At 37.6% G+C, this 24,410-nt stretch overlaps 2 protein-coding genes across 3 annotated transcripts in view; one reads left to right on the forward strand and one right to left on the reverse strand.

Annotated features, from left to right (window-relative positions):
- Window positions 1-12,376: 12,376 nt before the first annotated feature.
- cmklr1 (chemokine-like receptor 1) lies at window positions 12,377-14,280 on the forward strand. Of its 2 annotated transcripts, none has more exons than XM_055048987.1 (2): window positions 12,377-12,459; window positions 12,573-14,280. In XM_055048987.1, the coding sequence occupies exon 2, from the start codon at window positions 12,601-12,603 to the stop codon at window positions 13,639-13,641; it is 1,041 nt and encodes a 346-aa protein (XP_054904962.1). In that variant the 5' UTR covers window positions 12,377-12,459; window positions 12,573-12,600; the 3' UTR covers window positions 13,642-14,280. The 2 variants fall into 2 exon arrangements, with proteins under 2 accessions (XP_054904962.1, XP_054904963.1); XM_055048988.1 differs by having other exon boundaries at window positions 12,385-12,459; window positions 12,596-14,280.
- A 2,943-nt stretch (window positions 14,281-17,223) lies between these two features.
- Window positions 17,224-24,410, reverse strand: part of wscd2 (WSC domain containing 2) — a 51,063-nt gene continuing 43,876 nt past the window's right edge. Inside the window, exons 7-9 of the mRNA XM_055048984.1 lie at window positions 24,098-24,262; window positions 23,810-24,010; window positions 17,224-18,837 (exon numbers count right to left, since the gene is read on the reverse strand). Coding sequence (XP_054904959.1) covers window positions 18,485-18,837; window positions 23,810-24,010; window positions 24,098-24,262 — 719 coding nt within the window. The 3' untranslated portion in view covers window positions 17,224-18,484. The remainder of the gene's footprint in view (window positions 18,838-23,809; window positions 24,011-24,097; window positions 24,263-24,410) is intronic.

Consider the following 24,410-nt stretch of genomic DNA (forward strand, 5'->3'; position numbering starts at 1 on the left):
TGGAAAGGAGCAAGAAAGATGGAAAACATGATGACATTTAATCAGCCTGCTGTCACTGATTAACTGTGATGGCTGGAAAGACAGCTGAGCCCCATGGGATGCAGTCCTGACTATTGTGTAACTAGGTTAAAATTATACAGACTCACTGCTGTATAAATTTGCCACTGCTCCAGGACATATTCATCAGGCTGCAGGTATAGGAAGCTGCTTTGTCTCCATTATGCATGAAACCAGGCCTATTGCCGTGGAGCCACAACAAGAATTTCCACATACGCAGCCTCAGCATGCAGTCAGTGTTTGGGCCATTAAATGAATGGATCACAGAGCAAAATCCTAGCAGCATGCTGCACTGCCGTGGAAACAGTCATTATGACAGCCTCACCCTCTCCTAATCAGCACTCAGGGAAATATTTCCCTGTTCAGCTGCAGTGAGAGCCGCTTCATGCAACTTTTACTGTGGCCACAACTCCATAAGACACCTCTATGCAGGAAAAAAACAAAAAACAAACAAACAAAAGAAAGATCTTTTCTAGCCTGTACCACTTTATTTTTTATCATCTCTGATGTAATTTATAGTTTCCTTAGGAACTTGTGTAACTAACATTATGTCGAAATGGCAATACTAAAAAAAACTATCAGTAACATTTTCTTTATACGACTAACCCGACCATCTTTTTTAACAGCTCCAGATGAACCAACAACCTTCTACTAAGTCAAAATATTCGGTTGAATTTAGGGGATTATTTGCTGTAAGAGCACAATATCATCATCAGCAGGTGGACTTTCTTAGCTCTGGCAGCTGGGTGAAAAGATGTCTGTCTGTCAGTCCAGGTAATGGAGAATTGATCAAAACAGCAACGAGAAATCATAAAGCTTCCTCCGCAATTCAAAATTTTATGAAACGTTGCTTTCTGAAACTTCAGTTTTTGGAGTTGTCTTTCTATTTTTACCCATTTTTTAATCAATACGTTTGATAGTTGACGGATGGACGAATGGTACAGAGTGAGACATTCAGTTGTTAGAACCAAAAGGCAGTAAAAATTAAAGGCCATTATTGAATAGGATTTAATTAACTGTTTGCATATGAATATTCTAACACTCCAGGTTGAAACTTGCCTTGATCTAAATTTTTGCTCTTCCTCCAACAAGCTAGTGACTAATAAATATATATTTTTATATGAAATGTGATTTTTCTATGGGAAATTCCCTCTTTGTTTCTTTAAATTCATCCACATTACAGAAAGTTAGAAGTATTTCTCCATTCAGGAATCGGTCGATTCTGAAATAGGAGGTTGCAGTCATTTGAACTTTCAGACAAAACTCTGGTTTTTCTTTTCCATTGTGGCATTATTGTTGTATTAACACTTTCAGTCTAAGTATTGTTCTTACTTACAAATTGGTTTATATATATATACGTATATATATATATTTAATCTGTCAATGAAGCCTTTTTAGAAAAGTCTACCTTTTTCATTAGCTATGCAACAAGACAAAACAAAAATAGTACAATTTAAGGTATTCTTAAAATACAATACATTAAATTTTATGATAAACAAAAGGCACTAAATATTTAATCTGCTGATTAAATACCGATTTACATGGTTAAGTGTTGTGTTTTTAAATATTATCGTCTGTTCTGTCCGGACTGTTCCTTACAATAGTTTGGCATCTACAGTGTTCTAAGAAATAAAATATTTGAGCCTGTGATATTTGAAAATGTGTAATTGACCTACTTACCTGTAGCTTAATTTGACTCTTGATGCGTCTACAACCTCAAATAGTTCAAAATAATTTGTTAAACAAGTTTTTTAACTTACAGATGTTTTAGATTTTTCTAATTTTCTTGTGTCAGCTCAAAGAAGTAAACTTGCATAGAGCTTGTGTTATGTATTGTTCCTTATTATTTAGTTGACTTTTTCACCTTGGGCCTATAGAATAGGCCCAATTTTTGTTTTCGCAATAAAACTTCAATTTAGCTGCTTAAAACATGGTTAAAAATCATAGCATTTCTGCTTTGGCCTAATTTTCTTTTCCAGCAATCCAGCTGAATCACTGCCTTGGCTCAGCGGCAAGACAAATGTGGCAGAATGAGCCGCTGATGTTGCAAACGTGATGGCATGAAATGCTGCAGATAAATCTGTGCCCATCTGGCATAAACCCACATGAGCTTCAGGCCCCTCAGCTGCAGATGCAGTGAAACCGCTTGGATTTGCAGTAAAATGCCTTTCTCTGAATGCTTCATGACACTTTTGGATCTCTATCCGAATGGAAAAGTCTCATGAATAGCTTGGAGTCTATTGTCTTTAATACATAAGCTAGGTGTGCTTTTACCCCCTATGTTCTTTGTGTTAAATGACCATAATGAGGTATGGTAAATGAGGCTCTCTCATTAATGTCAGAGTAGGTAAGGCATTTTGCTTTGAAATTGGAGAGTGTATGCAGTAGTATAATTTTCGCTCCAGCTGACCTGTTAACTTAAAGCACACTCCAGAGATGACCTGTCAGAGGCCATTAAAATAACACTCTCTCTTTTCCCTGTTTGCTGGAAATGGGCTCCAAGAGGTGGAAAATCCATCTGCTCACCTGAAAAAAGGTGACCTGTCAGTGCAGGAAATAAATCCCCCTGGCAGAGGAACCAAGCATCCCTCCCTATCGGCTCACACTTCCCCTTCCAGCCTCCGCGGAGCCATCTGCAAGCTTGGCTTTCTGAGTGAGAAGAGACTTTGTTCTGGTTGACAGGGCTGGGTGTCAGAGATCGAGGATCTCGTTAGACAGTCAGAGCAGGAGCGATGGTGGCTCTCTTTACACTCTCTCAGTATGAATGCTTCAGCAGACATGGCTGCGCTGTGGGTGGAGGGGGGTCGGGGGTCTCAATATGGATGGCAGAGAGAAAGAGAGTCAGACCTAGACCTGCTGCTCCGCTCAGCTTCGAGCATCTAAAATGTCCATCTTACCTGAGGGAGTCTGCTCCACAATGCAACAGCCACATTTTTATTGGCAGAATGACAAGCGGTGCTACAAGTCAGTTGGAGTGAGGTCAGGATGGCTTTCTCCCTTCAGGAAGCAAGAAGTGAGGGCAGGCGGCTGACTGGCCACATTCAGCCGGTCCAGGAGCTTCTCTGGGATCAATAAATCACAGATTACAAAAAGGGTAACTATCACAGCTCTGTCCAGTTTCCTCTTGTGGATTACAGAACAATACTGTAAACAATTTCAGCTGCTTCTTAATGTTCGCGTTTCAATGTTAGATACTTAGAGCAGGAATGTTGATGAAATAGCCAAACTAAAAACGGTTTTCCAAAGTTTCTTCACTTTCCATCACCAGTGTAAAAGTTGTGCAAAATGTAATTTTTCTATTGGATATTAAAACACAATATTGTTCCTGAATGTAATGGCAGAATCAACGCAAAAATGGTTCCCCAGATGTATCATCAGCTTTCCTTGTGGTCAGTCCCCAGACCTAAATCTAGAATACTACGGTTGACAAAAAGGGGCTTTTCAAAGCACTAATGGTGCCAGCAAATGTGCCACTGGTGGCTCTACATGCTGTACTGACAGATTGAGGTTTTTAGATTTTATTTAGAAGAGGAAAATGGAAAAGTCTCACACATAAAACAAAGAAGCAGTCCGTTTCCCTAATCGTAAAGAACATCAAATAAAAATGAAACCTAATAAAATGAAACAAAACCAAAACATCCAGAAGCGCTAAAATCAGCAAATGATCTAAAACTGAACAAGCAATACTCAGGGATATATATGGAAAGCTATGGAGGGTTTATTTTTAATAGAGGTCTTTATATGCAATAAAGGATGCCAAAAAGAAATCATGTCAAAAAAAAAAGGTTGGGATTTGAGTCTGTTGGTAAAAATTAGCAGTGTCTGTTTAGATGTTCTGCTCTGCATTTCCCATCCATTAAAGCAAAAATGGAACTGTTAGTTTGCTGCTTAAATAGGTGAACTCCAAATTATTTTTTTTCTTTTTTACATAATGACATTCACTGTTTCCTCAAACTGCATACTTAATACAGTGTGAGCTATGCATAAACTTATGAGAGCTAATCCTGTGTGTTCCCACACTGCAACATGTAACCTTTAGAGCAGCTCTTATGTAAGTTACAGAGTTTATAGTGTGACTTCTTCTTAGGTTTTGACAAAGTCTTTTTCCATTTTTGTCTTAAAATGACTGGAGAAAATATCTTTCATACTCTGTGGCAAAATGAAAAAATACTAAGACCAGAGGGAGGGTTGGTAATTTATTTTACTGAGTGTTTGTATGGATTAATATATCAACAGTGAGTAAAGTGGAGGCTTTTTGCGCCCAACGCATCGCCCGAAGCCTGAAGAGACGCACATGATTTATTCATTTCATGCTCCATTCTGTCTGTGTGCTTTCTCATTTTCACAAAGGCTTTCCTGTCACAGAAATGATTGGAGGAGACTGACATGTTTAGAAGCAGGTTCGGGGTCTCGCTGGCTGTCCTGATGGGCTAAATGTTGCCTTATCATAGCACAAACCTCAACATGACGGATGCTGTCCTTCAGGCCCTGACAGAAAGTCAAGTCCTGCTGGCAGGTCAGCAGCTCTGGAGTCTGAGCCAGGTCTAACAGGTGAGCGGAGAGAAAATGATCTGCTGGAAAGACAGCAGACTGAAATAATTGGATCTCCACAAAGGGGAAAGCCATTACCAAGAACCTCCTTTCGGGCACTTCCTGCTGTTTTCACTTATTATCTCACTTCCAGAGTGGCCTGTGCTGCTCAGAGAGATTGGTGCCTTCGCCGGCAGTCATGTCAAATGAATGTAGCAATGATTCAGGTGTTACTCATTATTCCCCTGACACTGGAAGAGAGCAGTGGCTGTTGACTTTGTTTGCTTGTTTTGCTAACGTAATAACAGGCACACAATTAAATTATAGAGCCTTACTGTAGGAATAAAAATAACACAATTCTTCTAGATGACAATGTTTGCTCATGATTGCTTCCTGAGAGGTTTTGCCTCTAGCTCATTTTCGTCTAACCCACAAACCCCTCAGACTGCTAATGCAGTCTGAGATATCTTCATCTAACAACCAGCTCTCTCAACTTTGCTTCAGCTTGATTTGCAAAAGAAAGTTTGACCTGTACCTTTGCCACAAGCTTTCAATATTACGTTTATGACTGCAATAGAAGACACTGAAGTTGCTGATAATTTTTAGAGGAATTCTAAAATCACAAGGAGCCATTTCATAGTACAAATCAATGATCTGGAAAGTATTCACAGCATTTTGTTGTTTCCCTATTGGTCTATATTGCAGCCTTGTTCCAAATTGCTTTAAATTAATCTGCTTTGCAAATTTTTGATTCCACCTGTGGTGAATTCAATAATGTGGATTTGATTTGGAAAGGCACACACCTGTCTATACGTCCCACAGCTGACAGCGGGTCAGAGGTCAAACACCAAGCATGATATCAAAGGAACTGTAGACAGCATCGCCCCGAGGTACGAATCTAGAGAAGGATCTAAATATTTTTCTGCTGGTTTGAAGGTCCCACAAAGCTCCTAGATCTTCATTGTTAATAAATAGAAAAGGTTTGGAGCAAACAGAGAACTTACAGGAGGTTCTTCTGTTTGCGTAAGAGTTCACAACAATACATTCCTTCTCTTCTGGCATGTTTGTGGTTTCATCAAATGAATTTAAAGTTCTTACATTTACCAAAAAATAATTTCGGATTAATACTCAACAAATATTAACCTCATAATTTTTTCCCCCCCTTTACCTGTACCTCTGCCACAGGTAAAGGATACGGGGTTTTAAAAAAATCTTGGAAGTCTAATCTTCAAAAGTGTGATGAGTGTTTGTACTGAACATCCCTGAATCAGTAGCTCAGTCATTCAGCACTGAGAGCATCTTGAATAGCAATTTTCAAGTTATGCTAAAGTTTCTCATTAAGATTCAAGCCTGGACTTTCACTAGGCTGATCTGATACAGGAATATGATTTGATCTGAACCAGTCTATGGCTCTGGCTCTAAGGTCTTGTTCTGCTGGAGGCTAAACCTCCACCCCAATAGTAAATCTCCTGCAACTTTTGACACATTTTATCCCACGATAGCTTGGTGAAACGTCAAAACCTGGGATTTGTTTTTCCATCCAAATTACACCACTGCTTATTCTGCTATGGAGTGTTTCTTAATCGTTGTGATGCTGTTTGTCCACCAGAGTCCTTAACTCACCTTAAATGGAAGGACGATACACGTGACACAACATGCTAACATTAGCACGACTTCCAGTTGTGTTTGCAGTTTCACTGAAATGTTTGAGTTTCACTCATAAAACTTGAGTTTCGGGTTTTTATTAACAGAAATTAGTATAAAACATTGCAGAGATATTTTCCTAAGAGTTTCCTCACATGGAGTTGAATGATAGTTAAATATTACAGACAGGTGCCTTTGAGCTTCGGAAGCATCTGGCAACAGCCGATAAATCACTGAGGGCCCATATGGTAATATTGCAAGCATCCCATCTGGAGGCTGATTTCTCTGTATTAAACAAAAACAAATTGCCAGAAGCACTTTCAATGCTCTCTCTTCAGCTTCATATTTGCGAGTCCTGTCTGTCAGAGTTTCTTTATCTGCATGCTTGAAAGGACTGAAAAACCAGATCACAGCTGCTATCTGAACAAAGTTTCTGTCTTATTTGTCAGTTTTCAAGAAAAACTCATACATGTACTGCAATAGTTCAAAATACACATTCTATCTGCCAGCCAATGTCACCTGTCATTTGGCCAAATATGACATATGAGTCACAAAGTAGCATAGCTGGCTATAGCTTCTGTCTTCTAAAATAGCTGCTGTTATTTTTTCTCAGTCATTTTGGTGCATTTCTGACATCATTAGTAACATGTGGACCAGAGCCAGAACAACCAGCATTACAAACTGCCAAACCTACAAATGCGCTGCTTGTATAAAATGACATAAGAGAGTGTCAACGAAGTGTCATCACTTCGTTGACATGAAAAATTCTGACACTATGTTTATGAACAAGATAGTCAAATGGCTTGAACATGTTTTCATTTTGGAAGTGTTTGCAAAAAAGTGAGATCTTGGAGACCTGAAAACGCTCAAGACTATTTGCATGGCCAGTTGGAATCCATAGATGTCAACAGCTAAATGCAAAGAAGTGAGCAACCAGTTTTATAGAGAATGACAATTCAGTATTTATATGTATAGTTTTAAAAAGCAAAAAATTAACAAAATATTTTTTCTTGCTTACCTTTTTCTGCTTTTTTATATTTACGTATATTTTACAGTGTATTTATCAAGAATACACAGGAATAATTAAACTATTGTTTCATTTCGTATCCGCATTAGTTGGAAATATGACATGAAATATGAGAACAATAATTAAAAAAACATTAATTTATCAGAAAACATATGAGATTCTTTAACAGTAAACATCAATACCCAAAGCATCAGTACCATAATTTAATTTTCAGTATATCTCAGAAAAAAAGATGCTTTATTGAACAAATGAAGTCATTCTTTAAAGAAGAAAAAATTAATTTTCCACATTTGAAGTGTTGTGTGTTTTGTTAGCGTTTCTGTGTGTCACAAAGCTCAGTTTTGGCTGATTTAAAGCTAATTTCTATTTTTTGGGATTGCAAATTTCCCTTCTTTTAAGCTGATCTCTTCTCCCTGCAGTTAGTATAAAAGCCTATTGATGTAAAGCTGTAACATATAGCCATGCTGGTCCATCTGTGCAGCTGCCAATAGGCAGCTTTAATCTTCTGAGAGCAGGGTCCATGTACGTGTTCTGTCAAATCACATAGACACGACACAACCGAAGCCTCTTTTGATCTCAGCCCAATTTTCTCAAAGTGCTCTCTGTCATTTCCACTTTCATGGTCGGTGTAAATATTTAATACGTGCATCAATAAAGTACCTTAAGATTAGCGTGGACTTTCCACACAGTTTTGCATACTTGATTCAGCAAGACTCTCCATTACCGAAAGAGTACGAATTCTGATTTCTGGTTGTGAAATTCAAAAGGCTTGGAGTTGCAATTGTAGCTTAAAACATATGAGATTCAGACTCATTTATACACTGCTTTGTACTAGTCAATCACAAAGAATCTCAGTAGACCACAGGAATGGCTGTAATGTCACAAAATGCAAACAAGTTTGAAAACTATTGTAAGACTGTATGATCAACAGTTTTCTCTCACAAATAAAACAGATAAAGCACCATAACCTTTCTTGTGTCCTTCATCTACACCTGCAGGATCTATTTGCGTGTGATAGTATCACAAGCACGCCCTTAAAACTGTATGAATTATGCTAAAATGTCTGAGAATGTATGCCTGAAGAAATAAACATTTACATTGAAATGCACAGAAAGCTACTTCTTTTGCACATTTGGCCAAGACTTCATGACAAATGAGTCAGTGAGCCTCTATTATCTATAGAATGACATTATCTATCAAGAAGGAAACTTCTAATAATAAAAAGCAGAAGTAATATAGGCTCTGAGAAACTGCAGCATAAATTCTGGAGTTTATTGCAACACCCTGCTTTTCTAATCATTTTAACACGTTCTTTGCTGTTATTCTCTGATGAAATAAAATTCAGAAAATGCCCACTTCTATCTGAACTGCAGCTTTGGATCTGAGGGGAGAAGTTTTATGGAGCTGAACTGTTTTTCTCAGCCACACTTTAATCTCTGTGATGGATTTCAAATGGATTGCAGAAAAGTGGCAATGATGTTCAACTTACCTGAAATGTCTATAATGGTTGTTAACATCAGACTCCAGCAGGCAGGAGTTCACAAAAGAGTGAGTGAGTGAACAACCTAATGTCATATAAAGATAACTGCAGTAAAAACAGAAGTTTTAAAATGACTGTGTTGTTAATTATAGGGAAAAGTGACCTCTGCATTTTATAGATACTAAATTTAAGATGAGAAGCACAGTCGTTGATGCATAAGAAATCCATTTCTTATGTACTGGGACTCAAATGAATCACAGTGAGGGATATTATCCAATTACCTGTTCAGATAATCCATAATAAGTAAAATACATTTTGTCATCACTTCAGAGTAGCAACTCTCTCTACAAACTATGGAAAAACTGTTTCCTGAAGTACTTTCCAGCACAAAGGAAATACATTACCTTGCTAAAATTGAAATACTGAATAATAGAAACTAACATTCTTGCTGTGAACCAAAATGGATGCCCTTGGATAGAACTGGTGGAAATAGACACTTTATAAAAACCCCAATGTGACTTAAACATATGAAAACTGTCATCCCAATGTCTGTGTTTTTGTTTTGCTTTTGTTTATGTTATATCAGTGTTGATTTTCTATTCATTTTCTGCATTATGCAATCCCACAGAAACACCCAATTCAAAGCCATGTGATGTCAGAGGTGGCTTAAGAAGCTTTCATTTCCCCCAAAATTTCCAGAGTCAAAGTTCATCTGCTGACATTTGCCATTTAAGAAACAAATGGGTTAAGGTGTTTAGGAACACAAAACCCCAACAAACCCATTTAAAAAAATAGTTTTAAAGCAGAATCACATTGAAAAAAATCATTTAGCTTAAATTCATAATAAATGTACTTTTTTGAGGAAAATTCACAAATGAACTATTAAAATTTAATAGTGTTACACTTTAAATTGTGTCCTTTGGTCTGTTGCAGGAAATGCTCAGTGTGCCACCACACTGAGGATTTCCTGTTAAAACACCTTTCAGCTGCTACAGGCTGCCTCTGAAACACTGTGATGCTGATTATTTTAAACCACACAACTCGTTTTATAGAAAGACCAACAAAACTTTTTAGATCCGAGTGGAAGAATTGAAAATGTTTTTATTTTTAATGATGTCACCCATCTAACCATGTAAAACTGTTGGATAAATACTCCAAACAAAGAAAAATCAGATTTTAAATTAATTGACTTGTGTAAATACTTTATTTTAACTATGAATCCAAATGATCCCCATCAAGCTGCTTGTGAAACATAAAACAAGAGTCCAGGTTTCATTAGAAAGCTTGCCGAGCATTTCTCAAAGTAAGTCTACACCTGCTCAGTGTGCATGTTTGATTATTTATAACCTTTGCCTTCATTAGGAAATTGAGTCTGTGAGGCATTGGGCTGGATTTAGAAAGTAATTTTTCTAAATGCATTTAAGTAGGTCAGATAATCTAGTTTACACAATCTATTATTTTCTAATTTTCCACAGAGTTAAATGATGATCCGGAGTAAATTCTGTTGTCATTATCTAATAACATAGTTGTGAGTGAAGGATTTTCTGGCATGTTAAATGACATGTTGTTGGTTCAGCTCTTCTTCATTGCAAAACAAAGAAAACTTCCTTGTATTTTTTATTTTTTTATTTTTTTGCAGAAGTGGAGTTAGTTTCTATGAAGCCATTTTCCAGCACAATGACGTTTGTGTCCTACGGCTATTATTGCTGATTTTAATTATGACTTTCTGTATGTACTTTGCATGTTCTACCCAAATAACACAGCAGGTATGTTTTCCCCCCACACAGTCATACAACATGCATATCAGGATAATTAGCTGCTCTAATTTGCTGTTAGTTATTAGCATCTGCATAAATATTAATCTTGATGTTTTTGTCTCAGCCCCTCAGATCTGAATATTTTTCTCATTGTTCTAATGTCCACATTATTTTGGTAAAATCTTTAAATTACTGTACAGTTTCGTTGCTGACAAGAAAAAAAAAAAACTCTATATTTTATCATAGGTTTATTACAGAAAAAAGTACACCTTTATTCAGCTGGCTGTAAAATACTGCAGTGTTGCAGTAATAAGACATATCTCTGAATTACAGGATCTGTGAAATCTCAACTTATTCATTACAAAAAGCATCGCTGGTCATCAGTTTATTTTCCCACATGTTCCTCTTTTTCAGGGTGCATGCTGGTGGTCGCAGTGTGATGGTCAGGGGCTGTTCGGCTGCTTCAGGACCTGAAAGACTTGCTGTGACAAAATGGAAACATGAATTCTGCTGCCGACTGAAACATCCTGACAGACAAAGTTTGGCCATCTGTTTGTGACCTCAAACTGAAATGAACTTGGCTCTGTAGCAGGACAGTGATCCAAAACACACACATCAGCAATTCTGCCTCTAAGTAGCTTAAGAAAAACAAAATGAAGACATAGGCATAGTCAAAGTCCTATTTAGATGCCATGGCATGAAGGCCTTCCATGATTGAAAACCCTCCAATGTGGCTGGAATAGCAATTCTGCAAAGAAGAGTGGGAGAAAATTCCTCCACACTACAGGAAAAGACTCTGCAACTTATTGCAAAAGCTTGACTGAAGCTGTTGCTGCAAATGGTGCAACAATCAGCTATTGGGTTTAGGGGGCAACCACTTAGTAAACCACCCCACCCCCTTCTTTTAAAAACAACATTTTGTGTTAACTTGTGTTGTTTTTGACTAATATTTGAATTGGTTTGAAGTTCTGAATCACTGAAGGTGGAAAACACTTTTTCACACCACTAAATATAATGTGATAAATGACATTATATATTTAAATGACATTACAATGTCATAGAAATACATTTCAAGCACAACCTCTCTTCTAAGGTTTGCATTATAGTTTGTCGCCAAGTTTTTACAACAAAGCAAAAGGGCTGTTGAGATCATACTATCAATGATTAAATTAAACAAAATAAAGAAATCGACACAATCATTTGCAAATTACAGCACAAAAATAATGTCTCAAATTAAAAAAAACAACTGTCGAACATTGCCGCAGTTATGGCAACATGAATTATAAAAAGCACAAACCATTCCGGTCACAAGCAGGAACCTCAATTTTTATTTCCTCCGTTGAGCAAAGCGACCACACTCAACCCAGTAACAAGGGCTGACATATTTACTCCGGCTGTTAAATCAAACATCTGCAACAAAAGTTGGACTTTCACTTTGTTCTTCTCTACATGTGGCAACAGATTTCTCAATAACATTACAGTCGATTCACAAGATATACTCACTAAATTATGCATGTCTAACTCCTTCATTATTTCTCTTTTCTTCTGCACAGAGGCCCCACTAGAGTATTAGCTGTTTGTAAGGCTCATAAAACAATAGTGTTTTGGTTACTGGTATTATGTTTAGAGAAGAACTTTAAATAAATGTGCAAGAAATGCTGTTGACATAATAAAATGGAACATTCCTCTGGAAAGAAAACAAACAATGTGAAAAGATCAAACAAGAACTCACAAACAAGAACAACATATTTTAGATCTCTGAAACTGCATTCTGAGTAAGAACCCAGAATGCAGTACTGAAATTTCGTTGTGGATGGAAGTGTTGAGAAACCTCCCCTGTCAGCTGATTATATATGCTGTTTCTGAAACGTCTGAGAGAAACAGAGCAGCTCAGTCGGTGCTCAGCTCAGAACAAAACGACCACAAAAAGAGACGACGGCAGATAATTTGAGACCAAGCAGAAGGTATTGATTTGTTCTACAACTCTCATGTTATTTAGTCTTCATCTTAAAATCAACCATAATTCGTTCATTTTTTTTGGATAATTTTAAAATTTGTATTCATTTATGTCTCACAGAAATTTCATCTTTCTTCTGGAAGGTAAAATGGAATACTTTGATTATGATGAATATCCAGATTACAACTACTCAGGTGTTGGCAACATCACGACACCTGAAGGAACATTTTCACCACACAAACCAAGTTGTCTGAAGGAAGGCATGTGTGTGCTTCAGACTGCAATCAATGTGGTCATTTTTCTGCTGGGCTTTTTTGGGAACATGCTGGTCATCTGGATCTCTGGCTTTAAGATGAGGAAGACTGTGAACACCACTTGGTACCTGAGCCTTGCCATCTCTGACTTTTTCTTCTGTGCTTTTCTGCCATTTAACATCTCCTACATGGCAACGAGAGAGTGGTTGTTTGGTTCCTTCATGTGCAAGTTCACCTCTGCAGCAATGTTCATCAACATGTTCAGCAGCATCTTCCTCCTCATCGTCATCAGCATGGACCGCTGCGTGTCCGTCATGTTTCCAGTTTGGGCCCAGAACCACCGCTCTGTTCAAAAGGCATCAGCTGTGGTTGTTTTCGCTTGGCTTCTCGCCATAGGAATGTGCATTCCCTCAATGATCTTTCGTGAGGTCCATACGATTGATGGAAATCAGATCTGCTTCAATAATTACATCCTGAAACCACACAGTCACAAGATTATTGCCGTGACCCGCTTCTTTGCGGGTTTTGTGGTTCCGTTCACCGTCATTATCATCTGTTACTCCATCATCATCTTCAAACTTCAAAACAACAGGATGACAAAGTCCTCCAAACCCTTCAAAGTAATGACTGCACTCGTCGTGACATTTTTTGTGTGCTGGCTGCCCTACCACGTGTTTACCCTGCTGGAGCTGAACCACCACAGCCATAACCACAACGTTTTAACCACTGGACTGCAAATGAGTGTCATTTTAGCATCAGCCAACAGTTTCCTCAACCCATTGCTGTACGTCTTCATGGGAAACGACTTCAAGAAGAAGCTGAAGAGCTCTTTGTTTTCAAAGATGGAGAACGCAATGGCTGATGAAGGACGCACGACCAGTCGATACCTGTCCAGGTCCAGCTCAATGGATGCCAGAGCTTCCACGCACATTTAGAGGCTTGGAAGCAACATAAAAAGTCTATATATATATTTTTTGTTTTTTTTAACAGTGAGTGTATTTCATGAATTATATATTGAATTCAAATCTGTTTATGTTTACTACAAAAATAATCATTCGAATGATTTTAATGTCACGGCTCTAAGTGTTTGCAAATAGCAGAAACATTTACTGGCTTTGGACTCTGCTGAGTCCAGACTGGTTTGAATTGATTGTTCAGAGTGACATGTGACAAAATTTGTAATGATATCAACAAAGTTGACCAACAGCAACATAGGTGAAAATGATTTATTTGGACCAGAATAGTCCTACGCTGAGTAGAGGTATCTTGTGGATAGAGTCACAAACAGAAAACAACCCAGATCTTACTCTTTAGTGTATAACGGACCAAGACGGAGGATGTGAAAATATCTTTGTACTGTTTTTACCACTTAACGTTAACAACTCCACTCACTTCTGGTAAAAACAGTGCAGAGTACTGTTTTTACCAGAAGTAAGTGGAGCTGTCATCCTCTCTTGCTACTTTTTTGACAATGTTTTAATAGAGATTCTTAAAACAAGTCACGTAAGGAAATGTGTACATATGTAATTTGATGTATAAAATCTTGATTGTCATTTGTTCAATAAAAAACTGAATATGCTCATTTTGTTTCTCTAAAATCTGTTTTAGTCATTATTTCATCTACATTTGAAAAGTCTAAGCATGTTTCAAGGCTATTCTCAAAAACATGAAGAAATTACTGACTGAACAAGAATTTTCATCTTGAACGCAGAAAACTTAAGATGAATAGGTTGAAATGAGTATTTGGAGGAATACATTATTTTGGTCAGTTTAAGCCCTGTTGCTTATTTAACAAATAAAAAAACAAGAATATGATGCACATATTTGAAAGTATTACATATTACAAAAGGACAGTTTTTTAAAAGAATATCTTAACAAGAATATCTTAACAGAACTCTCTACATACATAAATACAATAATTTTTATTAAACTGGAATATATGTCAATGAAAAGTTAAATTATTTCACATTGTGTTGATTAATTACTAACAGAATGACATTTCAAGTTCTGTCAAACACATGCAGGAGATGTGGGCTTTAAAACACACGCACTTATTCTCATAAAATGGCCTTTTTGCTGGGTGAACCACCTTATCATCCAACCCCCGCCCAGGCATGAAAATGCAGAAGGGGGTGGGGAGTTGTGGTCTGTTGGTGTGATGGTGTGTTAAGCTATCATTCGCTAAATTGGTACTGTGGTAAAAACATGATAGGCCTGTAAACATACACAAAAAGTGCAGCAGCAATGAACACAAGGAGCAGCTTTGTTCATCCAGTTTGCGTCTGATGTGAGGGAAGCATTTATCAGACCTTTTCTCCAAGCATTTAAAATAAAGTGTAAAATCTTAGAAAATTAAAATAGTAGAAAATTACCACAGTTTTGCTACACAGGTAAAAAAGTGGTGACACAATCATTGTGTGACACAATCATTGTGATTGATATTCAGTGTGATTGGGTGGGGGGATTTGACAACATGGGGAAGGTGGGGTTGGGGGGTGTCCCTCATGCCACCCATGTCAGAAACTGGTTAAACACCCTCACTTTTCCCACAGTCTTGCTGAAAAAAAATTCATATTTGAGCAGGCAATAAAACTGATGGGAGCACACATATGTATGTAAACAAATAATTTGTTGCATGTGCCTTTAAATCTTACACACACTCAACTCTAGCTCTCTTGCTCCTTGCATTCTGAATGCAAGTTTGGCCTTGGATTTGCTTTAACAAAGTGCAAGCAATTCAACCACACTACCATCCACCAAAAGATATATTGATTTCCTTTTTCCTAAAACAATTTAAATTGTTTTCCTATACTCTCCTACTTCTTGTTCCTCTTTTTTGACTTTGTTAATGGACTGAACATAGCAGAGATGGATCTTAGGCTTGTAACTGAGTAAAATCTAAGTCCCAAATATTTGAGATTAAGCTCAATTCATGGTCTGAACACAAATCCAAAATCAACTTGGACTTCTGTTCTTAAACTTGAGTCCCATTAACAATCTTTATCTCATGTAACAAGGAGTCACAAATCAAGTCCAGCTGAAGTGGTCGGGCACTGATGTCTTGTTTTGCTGTTCAAGTCAAATATCCAGCAGGATCCAGTGGGAATGTTTTAAACAATGTCGGATGGTTCACTGATGGGAGAGCTTCTCCAGGTCACTCTTGATCGAAGCTCAAAGTTGTAGACACCTGGAACAAAAATCTCCTGAACTTTAAATACACAGAGAATTTTGCTTGACCTCTCAAATATAGCTAAATACTTGTCACTAGTGTTTGCTTTCAAACATCCTGTCAAGCATCACATCCAGCAAATGTTTCCTATTTGCAAAAAGCAGGAACAATTGTCATCCATGAAAGGCTCTCTGATTTCCCTTTGTGCAGAGCGTTGCAGTGAATGTTAGAATTTGGTGAGATAGACTCCAGCCATTTGGCGAAGAAACGACTTTTCTCTGTGTGCTGATTGGATTGTTCAGTTTATCACATCTGAACTGTGACGATAAGAACACCCGACAACAGGACGCAAATGAAAGATGACGGGAGAAGGTGATAAAGGAAATGGGTCGTGTCTTTGTGAATGCCAACAAGCCAACAAACCTCACAGTCATGGGAAAAAGTGTCACTGCGGTATGAGTTAAACCACAGTACCACTGCAATGCATTGCATTAAATAAACCAAGTTCTATGCATGCATGCATTGGACAAATTTAGTCTGTTTCTGTTGTTTGAACAGCCTGGGCTACTTTTAAAAGGATTTAAGTAGAGGATATTACTGTTACATATAATTATAATATGACTGTCTGTAAATGTTCTTCTTGAACAACAGGAACAAACATTTCTTCAGTTCCTCTTAGTTGTGCAGTTTGTGAGTTTTATTCGGCTTCTCTTGTCTCACATTTGGTCACTTTGAGTCAAATCAGTCTGATAAATACAGAAGAGTATTTAGTGATACGTTTTTATTCATGCTTATCCAAAATGAATCTAAAATTGTGATGAATCCACTCTTCAGACAACCCAGTCCTTGTTTCCCTGTGATTAAAATAAAGCGACTTGTAAGCATGAAAGTTCACAACAAAATGCTTCAGGGTGTTTCTATTAACATAAAAATGCATTTTACTATTATTAGTTTAATTAACATGATACTTTTAGCTGCTGATTTGTCTCAGTTCATGCTCAGTTTGTGAAATAAGGTGAAACTTGTCTGCGGTCTATTAAGTGGTGGCGTAAAGTTGTACTTTGCTAGAATAGGACAAAGTGGCAACACCAAGCAAGCTCTTTTCATCTTCTCATCTTAAAACAAAAAACTTTGATGTATTTCATGATTAGGAAGGTTAGGAGATCATTTTTTAAAGATAAGCAGCTGAGGGACTTTTATTTTTTCTTCTTTTAGATGATTTAGGCGCTGACCATCTGAAGCACTGAGATGTAACAAACTGCCCTTCATATTTTGCCAATAAGAGTAACTTAGAAAAATACTTTCCTTAGAAACTCTGGGGGGAAAAAACTCCAGCACATCTTCAGTGTTTACTTAATTTACTCCTTTATTCTGCGTTCTTACCTCACATTCAGTTCATAGAAAATACATTCAGACATGACACCTGCTCTGAAAGTGTCAGCTTGTCAATGAAAGCCAAACCCAAAAACAATTTAAAGCATGAAAAGAGAACCAGCTTCTCCCATTTGTTCATAGTAATACAAATATTTCTGAAGTGTCCTCATTCTGTACTATAAAAATATAGCCATATAGTGAAAATGGAAGTCAGGTAAAGTCTTTTGACTTTTAATCAGTCACCAGTGTTCTTCATTTGATTCTTGTTAATATTTATTTGGATACATATGGCAAATAATCCAGAGTACCTTGATTGATGTCTAGCTGAAAACTAATTTCTAAAAATGTAATAAAATGGAAATCAGCTTTAAGAGCTTTCCTTAAAAAATAAAAGAAAACCCCTACATTACATGTAAAGATGATCTCCAACCTACAGGGTGACTGTAATAACTTAGGTGATCTTTGGGGCAGGTGTTGCACAGTGTAGTGCTATTTGGATTTCCTTTTTTGCATCCAGTGTTCAGAAAAAAAAAATGTTTTCACCTTGTGCAGTGTACACCAGAAATATATAAATACGGAGGACATTAATCAATAAAAAGAAACTCCAGATCTACTTCAATAGCAAATAAAAGACTTCAAGATGAAACAGAGATGAAATATTGTCATCATTCTCTGAACAATATTTCAGACTAGATATCTGAGTTTTTAGTGTAAGAGCATCTGAAAATGTTGATTTTCCTTTCATACTCGATTTGTACAAATTAGGCTTTTTCATACACCTTGCAATATTGTTTTCTATAACTTGTGCTAAATGCTGCTAGAAACACATCCGCATCAGGAAACAGCCGGGAAGAGAAGCTCCACTGTGGTCACAGTTTTTGTACCTTCTTAGTATTAAGGCATGTGGACATGCCGACAGAGCACATGTGCATAGAGCAGGGAATAAAGTGGTTTTCAAAACACAAATATTCCCCAGAAAAAAAAAAAAAGAAGTAGGTCTGAATTAATAACTCTTGCAAAAAATTCCTCTGGAAATGAATGGGATCAGAAACAATAAATATAGAAGCAGATGTATCATCTCCACCTAATCCACAAAAACATCTTGGAAAAAAAAAAATCTATTTAAGCTTTGTGATCCAAGAAAAGAAAAACAACAAGAAAAAAAAAGTTTCAGTCTGTTAATAGAGACGTCCATTTAATAGGAGGGATAAGAAACTGAAAACGATTCACATTTATCATCTTGGCATATATTCTGCAGGAACTCCAGACATGTTCCTTTTCTTCAGAGCAGCGTCTACGGTCCTGATCAGCTCGTCAATGTTCACTCGCATATCCGGAGTATAGGGGTCGTACTCGAGCTTCCGCAGTCCTGATCGCTTGAAGTTTCCATCCTTCTGGCCCTCGACGCAGAGCAGTCGGTCCTCTGAGACTTTCAAGCCCAGAAACTGGACCATCCCCTTGAGGTGGGAGAAAAGGTCCCTCTTCAGCTCCTCAAAGTGAACCACGTGGACGTTCTTCCCGTACGTCAGCCAGTCCAAGGTGTGAGAAGCCCACCAAGGGGCGTAGTTCTTCACAAACTCAGGCCACTCTGCAAGACAAATGAATGAACAGACTCTGAACGTCCATGAAATGTCAAATAATAAAAGATTAAACTGAAACATTGCTGGGACAAACCATTCAGTGTGGTATGAATATGATTTATGATTTGATGAAACCCAAACTTCTGTTTCTCAAAACAAATGTATATTTAATCAGACCCATAATTACGTCTTTGTAGAAGTATTATGAATGTTAAAGACCTGTAACCCACAAAGTATGTTTAGTTTATGGGAAGAAAAAACAGGTAGACTGTCTGGATTGCTGCTCAATGATTCAAAGTTCCCTTTTCAAGTGAAAGTGAATTTCACGTTTCATTTGGAAATCAGGGTCCCAGAGTGTAAAGGAAAAGTTGAGAGTGAGAGAATCAAATTTACTTCATGGACCAAAGTAAAGTTTCCAGAGTCACTCGTGATTCGGGGAGTCGTGTCATCTTCTGGTGTTGCTGCTTTCTGAAGTCCATGGATAACTCAACCATTCACCGGGGTTTTGTAGAGATGCTGATTTCATTTTCAAGGAGCTCTTGGCACTTTCTCACACAGCCAAGCATACCAAAAGCCGATTACCATGTCAGCAGGGTGTCACTGTGCTTGAATGGCCACCAAGCCAGTCTGACCTAAAAACTTCATCGAATACTTGAACAATTGCCAAGCAGAAGATGAGAAACTGCAGAGCATACTATACAGATGAACTGAGATGTGCTGCAATCTGGGTTTTTTATTTTTAACAGGAGTGGCATTACATCACAGTAATTCATGGAAAAAGTGCTTCTTACTATAAGTAGCCACAACTTAACGGGTTATACTGTAGAATATGTGAATGAAATTTTCAATAACCTCACTTTTGTATTAAAAATCTTTTAGTTATCAGTCTGATGAGACTTTGTAAAATAATCTTGGATTTTCATTATGAATAAAATGTTTATCAAAGTGAAAAAAGTTAATGATGTATCTCAGAGTTTTTAACTTTTTAATTGAATTACTAAAATAAACAAATTCTTTAATCATCTTATGACTTATTGAGGTGCAGCTGTAAAAATAGCAGGGCAGTGATCATTTAAAAATATTCTTCCCTTTGCAGTATTTCACAGCTTTTGCCTTTCCACAGTTGCTTTATCAGATTGCTGCCTTTGCTTAACCTGGATGAGCGAAAGAGTGTGTGAGTAAAAGAGGGAAATGAGTAGATTAGAGCAAGATAATGGGCTGGTTTAAACTCTCAGGTCTGGTGCAATTTTTGGGCAGGGTGTGCTAAGTAGTTCCTGACGTAGACATTTTAGTTATCAGTCAAACTGCAGCTGAAAACCCTCGTCTGCAACTTTTACTCAACAGCAATACACCGGCCCATAAAGCAGAAGCTGGCAGGAGCTGTGCGCCACATCAGAGTGAATCGCTGCTGAGAGGCAGACATTAAAGTTTAAACCCTGCTGAGTTTGCAGAGATATCCCAAAAACCAATGACTGAGGCAACTTTAATAGTGAAGTAGGAGGGTTAACATTTTTGTCAAAGTGTATAAAGGATGACCAAGCATTAATTTAAAACCTAGAAAATGACTGCAATTTAAAACGTAAAAAAAAAAGGAGATGAAACTAGGAAATGAAATGAACCCCAGGTAAACGTTGGGGTAATCAGCAATTTAAAAAAAAAAATTAAAGTAGATTTGTTACTGTCTTTTTCTACTCTGTTAGATTTACAACAAACAAAATTAGATTTTTTTTATTTTTTATTATGTCCTCATTTCCAGGCTTGATGGCAACCTTCAGCTCTTTGAGTCTCAGAAATTTCCGGTCAGATGGCTGAAGAGGAAGCTCAGCTCCAAAAAAAAAAGGGGAACAATTACTGCAGAAATAAAAATGTTTAAACATGAAGAAGGCAAGAGGGTGAGATGGAGTATAGAGTCTGAATAAGAAACAGAATTTTTATTCTTTTTCTACTTTTTTTTTTTCTCCAAATTGTTTTTGAATTATGTTGAGCTGCACCTTGCAAGCTTTCATGAACCTTTCTTTCATGGAGAGATTAATCCTTTAAGTTGTGTCCTCTTGTAATATAACAGAATGAAAACTAACAAAATAGAAACTGAAGAGAGCTACTGCATCCAGATACATCAAGATAATTTATGAGGTTATTGTTTTCTCCTCTCCCTAAACTCTGTCTCAAAGAACAATTCTTGTGCATCCTCAAACCACAACCATCTTCCTATATTTATTTTTAATATAATATTGAAAAGAAATGAATGCAGTTCCTGTGTTAAACCACTCCTGAAACAACTCTCATGAAACATCAGAAGAGTTTTTCTTGGAATAACAAGACAACATATTCTTATTCCATCTGAATCTGGGCAAACTCTGAGCCTCCATCTGAGCATTGCATATGTCTGATAACTTAATGTGTTCAGTAAAGCCATTTAAAGTGTGAACATGAGGAACTTAGGAACCGCAGGACCATGCTGGTTCTGTCTTCCTTTTTCAAGAGAAACCAGAGCTGAAAATACAAGGAAACCAAAATAAATGTAACTTTTCCTGTGGATGTCCTTTTTATAGAGCCTTGCAAAACACCCAACCCATTGAAAATCTTTACAGTTTGTCACCTCTAAAAACATCAACGTGTTTTATTGAGATTTTATATGACGGACCAACACAAAGTACACAGAGTTGTCAAGTGGAAGGAATATTATATGTAGAAATTGTAGCAGTACTCCTGGATCAATATTTGTGGAACCAACCGTCCTGCGATAGCAGCTGTAAGACTTTACCAGCAGAATGAGAGCCTGATGCTGCCTCCCGACTTCCCACTCCACTTCAGTGTTTGAAATATAGAACAAATATTCCATTCTGCTGTATTTGGGGGCAGCAGGGTAAAGGGAACGAACATGCATGATACCTTCAGGCTTTGATTTGACATACAAAAAGTATAAAGCCTTGTATACAATGTCTATTTTCAGTGAACAAAGGTGAAAGGATACCGATGGCTTCGCAGGATGTTGTATGCTGGTGTAAGTAGCAGACTGTCGAAATCAGACTACTTATCCTAGACAATTAAACACCAAACAAGGGAAATAAGTCAGTGTGATTTGTAAGACATGGCTTTCGAATTAAACTGCTCCAGGCTCGTAAGTTGACTTTATGAGGCCGAGATGAAGTGAATCAATGTCAGTAACTTCATCTGAACCCGCCTCACTGTGGGCCTCAGACGAGTGTATCAAATCACACACGGCTCTGTACACAGTCTCTGACTGGAGTCATTCTCTCTATTTGAACTGGCAGCTGTCAAAAAACAAAAACTTTCTGTATACTGATGTCACTGCATGATTTGCCCAACAACAAAAGGAGGAAACGCTCATTGGGAATGGCAGGCCAAATGTGCTGATGCTCTGATAAAGAGAGGCAACTGCTGGGTAGGCAACTCTCCAGCCTCTGGAAAATCAATTGAACCTGACAAAAAGCTGAGGAAACGACACATAAGTGAGACAAAACCAGCTGTCATGGTTACTGAGATGCAGCAGGGAGAGTAGATCTGGAGAGAAGATCATCACCCACAATATAGGAGAGTTGAGGGATATCAAAGCAAATCGGGATGAATTTAATTTGTAAAATTGTGGCTTGATAAATGAGACGGGGGCTCAGGGCGCTGACTTGACTCTACTGATGGGTTATTATGCTAATGCAAAATGCAGAGAGAATAAGACAAAGTGTTCACATAGCAGGCAGAGAGGGTTTTCTGTCGGGTTCCTTTTGCTTGTGATGTATAAATACAACTTTCCAGAGTCTTCCAAAAATATTCAAACTCCATTTGTGAAGTTAAAGCCACAAGCTTCAATGTTTTAAATGTGACTGGGTGTGACAGACCAACACACAGCAGCGCTCAAATATGAAGCAGAAGCCTTTTTTCTTTTGCTCCCCTCTCCAAAAAAATGGTCACAGTTTTTCAATTGGATTTGGTGTGGGCTTTGACTGGGCCATTCTTAAAAAATGAAGTGATGAGTTCAATATAGTGGGGATTTTTTAATTTATGTGGTGACTGAAAGTGACAGTTTCAATGCAGCTGCAGTATTTTATTGAACTGAGGAAGCCTTTAGTGCTACCTTACAGAATAAGCTAAACCAAGGGTGACAAACTGCATGAATTTAATGTGTCTTGTTTCAACAACAGAAGATTTTTTTAATTGCATGGAGCAGATAAATTGTGGAAAATTATAGAATTACATGTCTACTTTGTCAAAAATCTGCACGTTTTGGAGATGGAGATGAGTCAGGTATTTTTGGTGACTGGGCATAAGGACTTTGCTGACAAGTGAACTCAAATGATTCACCAGAAAAGTTTCAGTGAACATTGAGCAACAAATTTGACAAGTTCAAATTGGTAAAACAAGTTCATATAGAAACATTTTGTCAGGGTCACTAGTTATGATTTTCCTGTAAATTGATATTTGATCATACTAAGAAATTTGAGTTATTTTCAGTTCCAGTTACGTTATTGACATAATGGGAACACAGATGAGCTGATACAGCAAGAGTTCAATTAATGTCACTGCTACATGTCTCACATTTAAGGGTATCTAAAACCTTTTAAGCTTGATGCTGTTTTTTCAAGCATCATGTGAAGTGGGCATTCAAATGTAAAACAACTCAAAGAGTCTACAAATCATGAATGGTGATGAATTGATGACAAAACACTGACAAAAGCTGTGGCTTGCTGGTTGGTTGTTTCATTTCTCTAAAAGGTATAAATCATGTGCATGTTTCAGCAACAATCTTAGATTAAAAAAAACCCTATTTGTTTGGTTTAACCCACATTTCCCTAATTTCTTCACCATCCTGCGTCACCATAAGTCATGATTTAACCCCGTTGCTATTCTACCATCTTCATGAAAACAAAAAACAAAAAACAAAGCTCACACCAGCAGTTTATCTTGTATCTATTCATAGACGTGGTAAATTATTAATATTAATCTCAGTTTTAGGTAGCTTACCTTTTCCCCTCCAGTGGGCCTGCGAGGCAAACCCAACATGCCCACCATATTTGCGATTAAATTCTGCCATCAAGGCTTTGTAGGGGTTTCGGATCATGAGGATGCTCGAGTCAAAGGCTTCGATCTCCTTCTTGCCGCTCTCATGCGTCTTAATGCAGATCGTCCTCCCGCTCCGCCAGTGGTCGCGCTCCCCCTTAAAGCCTGTGAAACAATGAAATCCAACAACAAAATGAATGCAACGGCCAAAAGTAGAGCTTTAAATTATATTATCAGATGCTGAGTTGTAACCTTTGTTATAAAGGGAACCGTCAAAGTAATAGCTGCCCGTGTAGAAGCCAGTGGCGAGCTCTATGAGGTGGCGAGCCCAGGTGTTGCCGGCTCCTGGGAAACTGGCGAGCGCCACCAGCTGCTTAGTGCGAGCAGAAAGGAAGTGTCGATCCATGCAGCGATTATCTGAGAGCACAGAGTAAACAAGACAAATTAATGATTTGTTGTATGAAAACACCGATGCATTATCGAGAGCTATTAAGAGATGCGAGCTAAAATAGTTTCTAACCGTCAATTATTTCTCATTAACACAATAAAACCACAACCTGTCATG

Source organism: Poeciliopsis prolifica, unplaced genomic scaffold, assembly GCF_027474105.1.
Source record: "Poeciliopsis prolifica strain line A6 unplaced genomic scaffold, Auburn_PproV2 SCAFFOLD028, whole genome shotgun sequence".
Taxonomy (NCBI): Eukaryota; Metazoa; Chordata; class Actinopteri; order Cyprinodontiformes; family Poeciliidae; genus Poeciliopsis; species Poeciliopsis prolifica.

Excerpts from the sequence above, each read along its gene's own strand:
- cmklr1 (XM_055048987.1), top strand. The coding sequence starts at position 12,601 with ATGGAATACTTTGATTATGATGAATATCCAGATTACAACTACTCAGGT.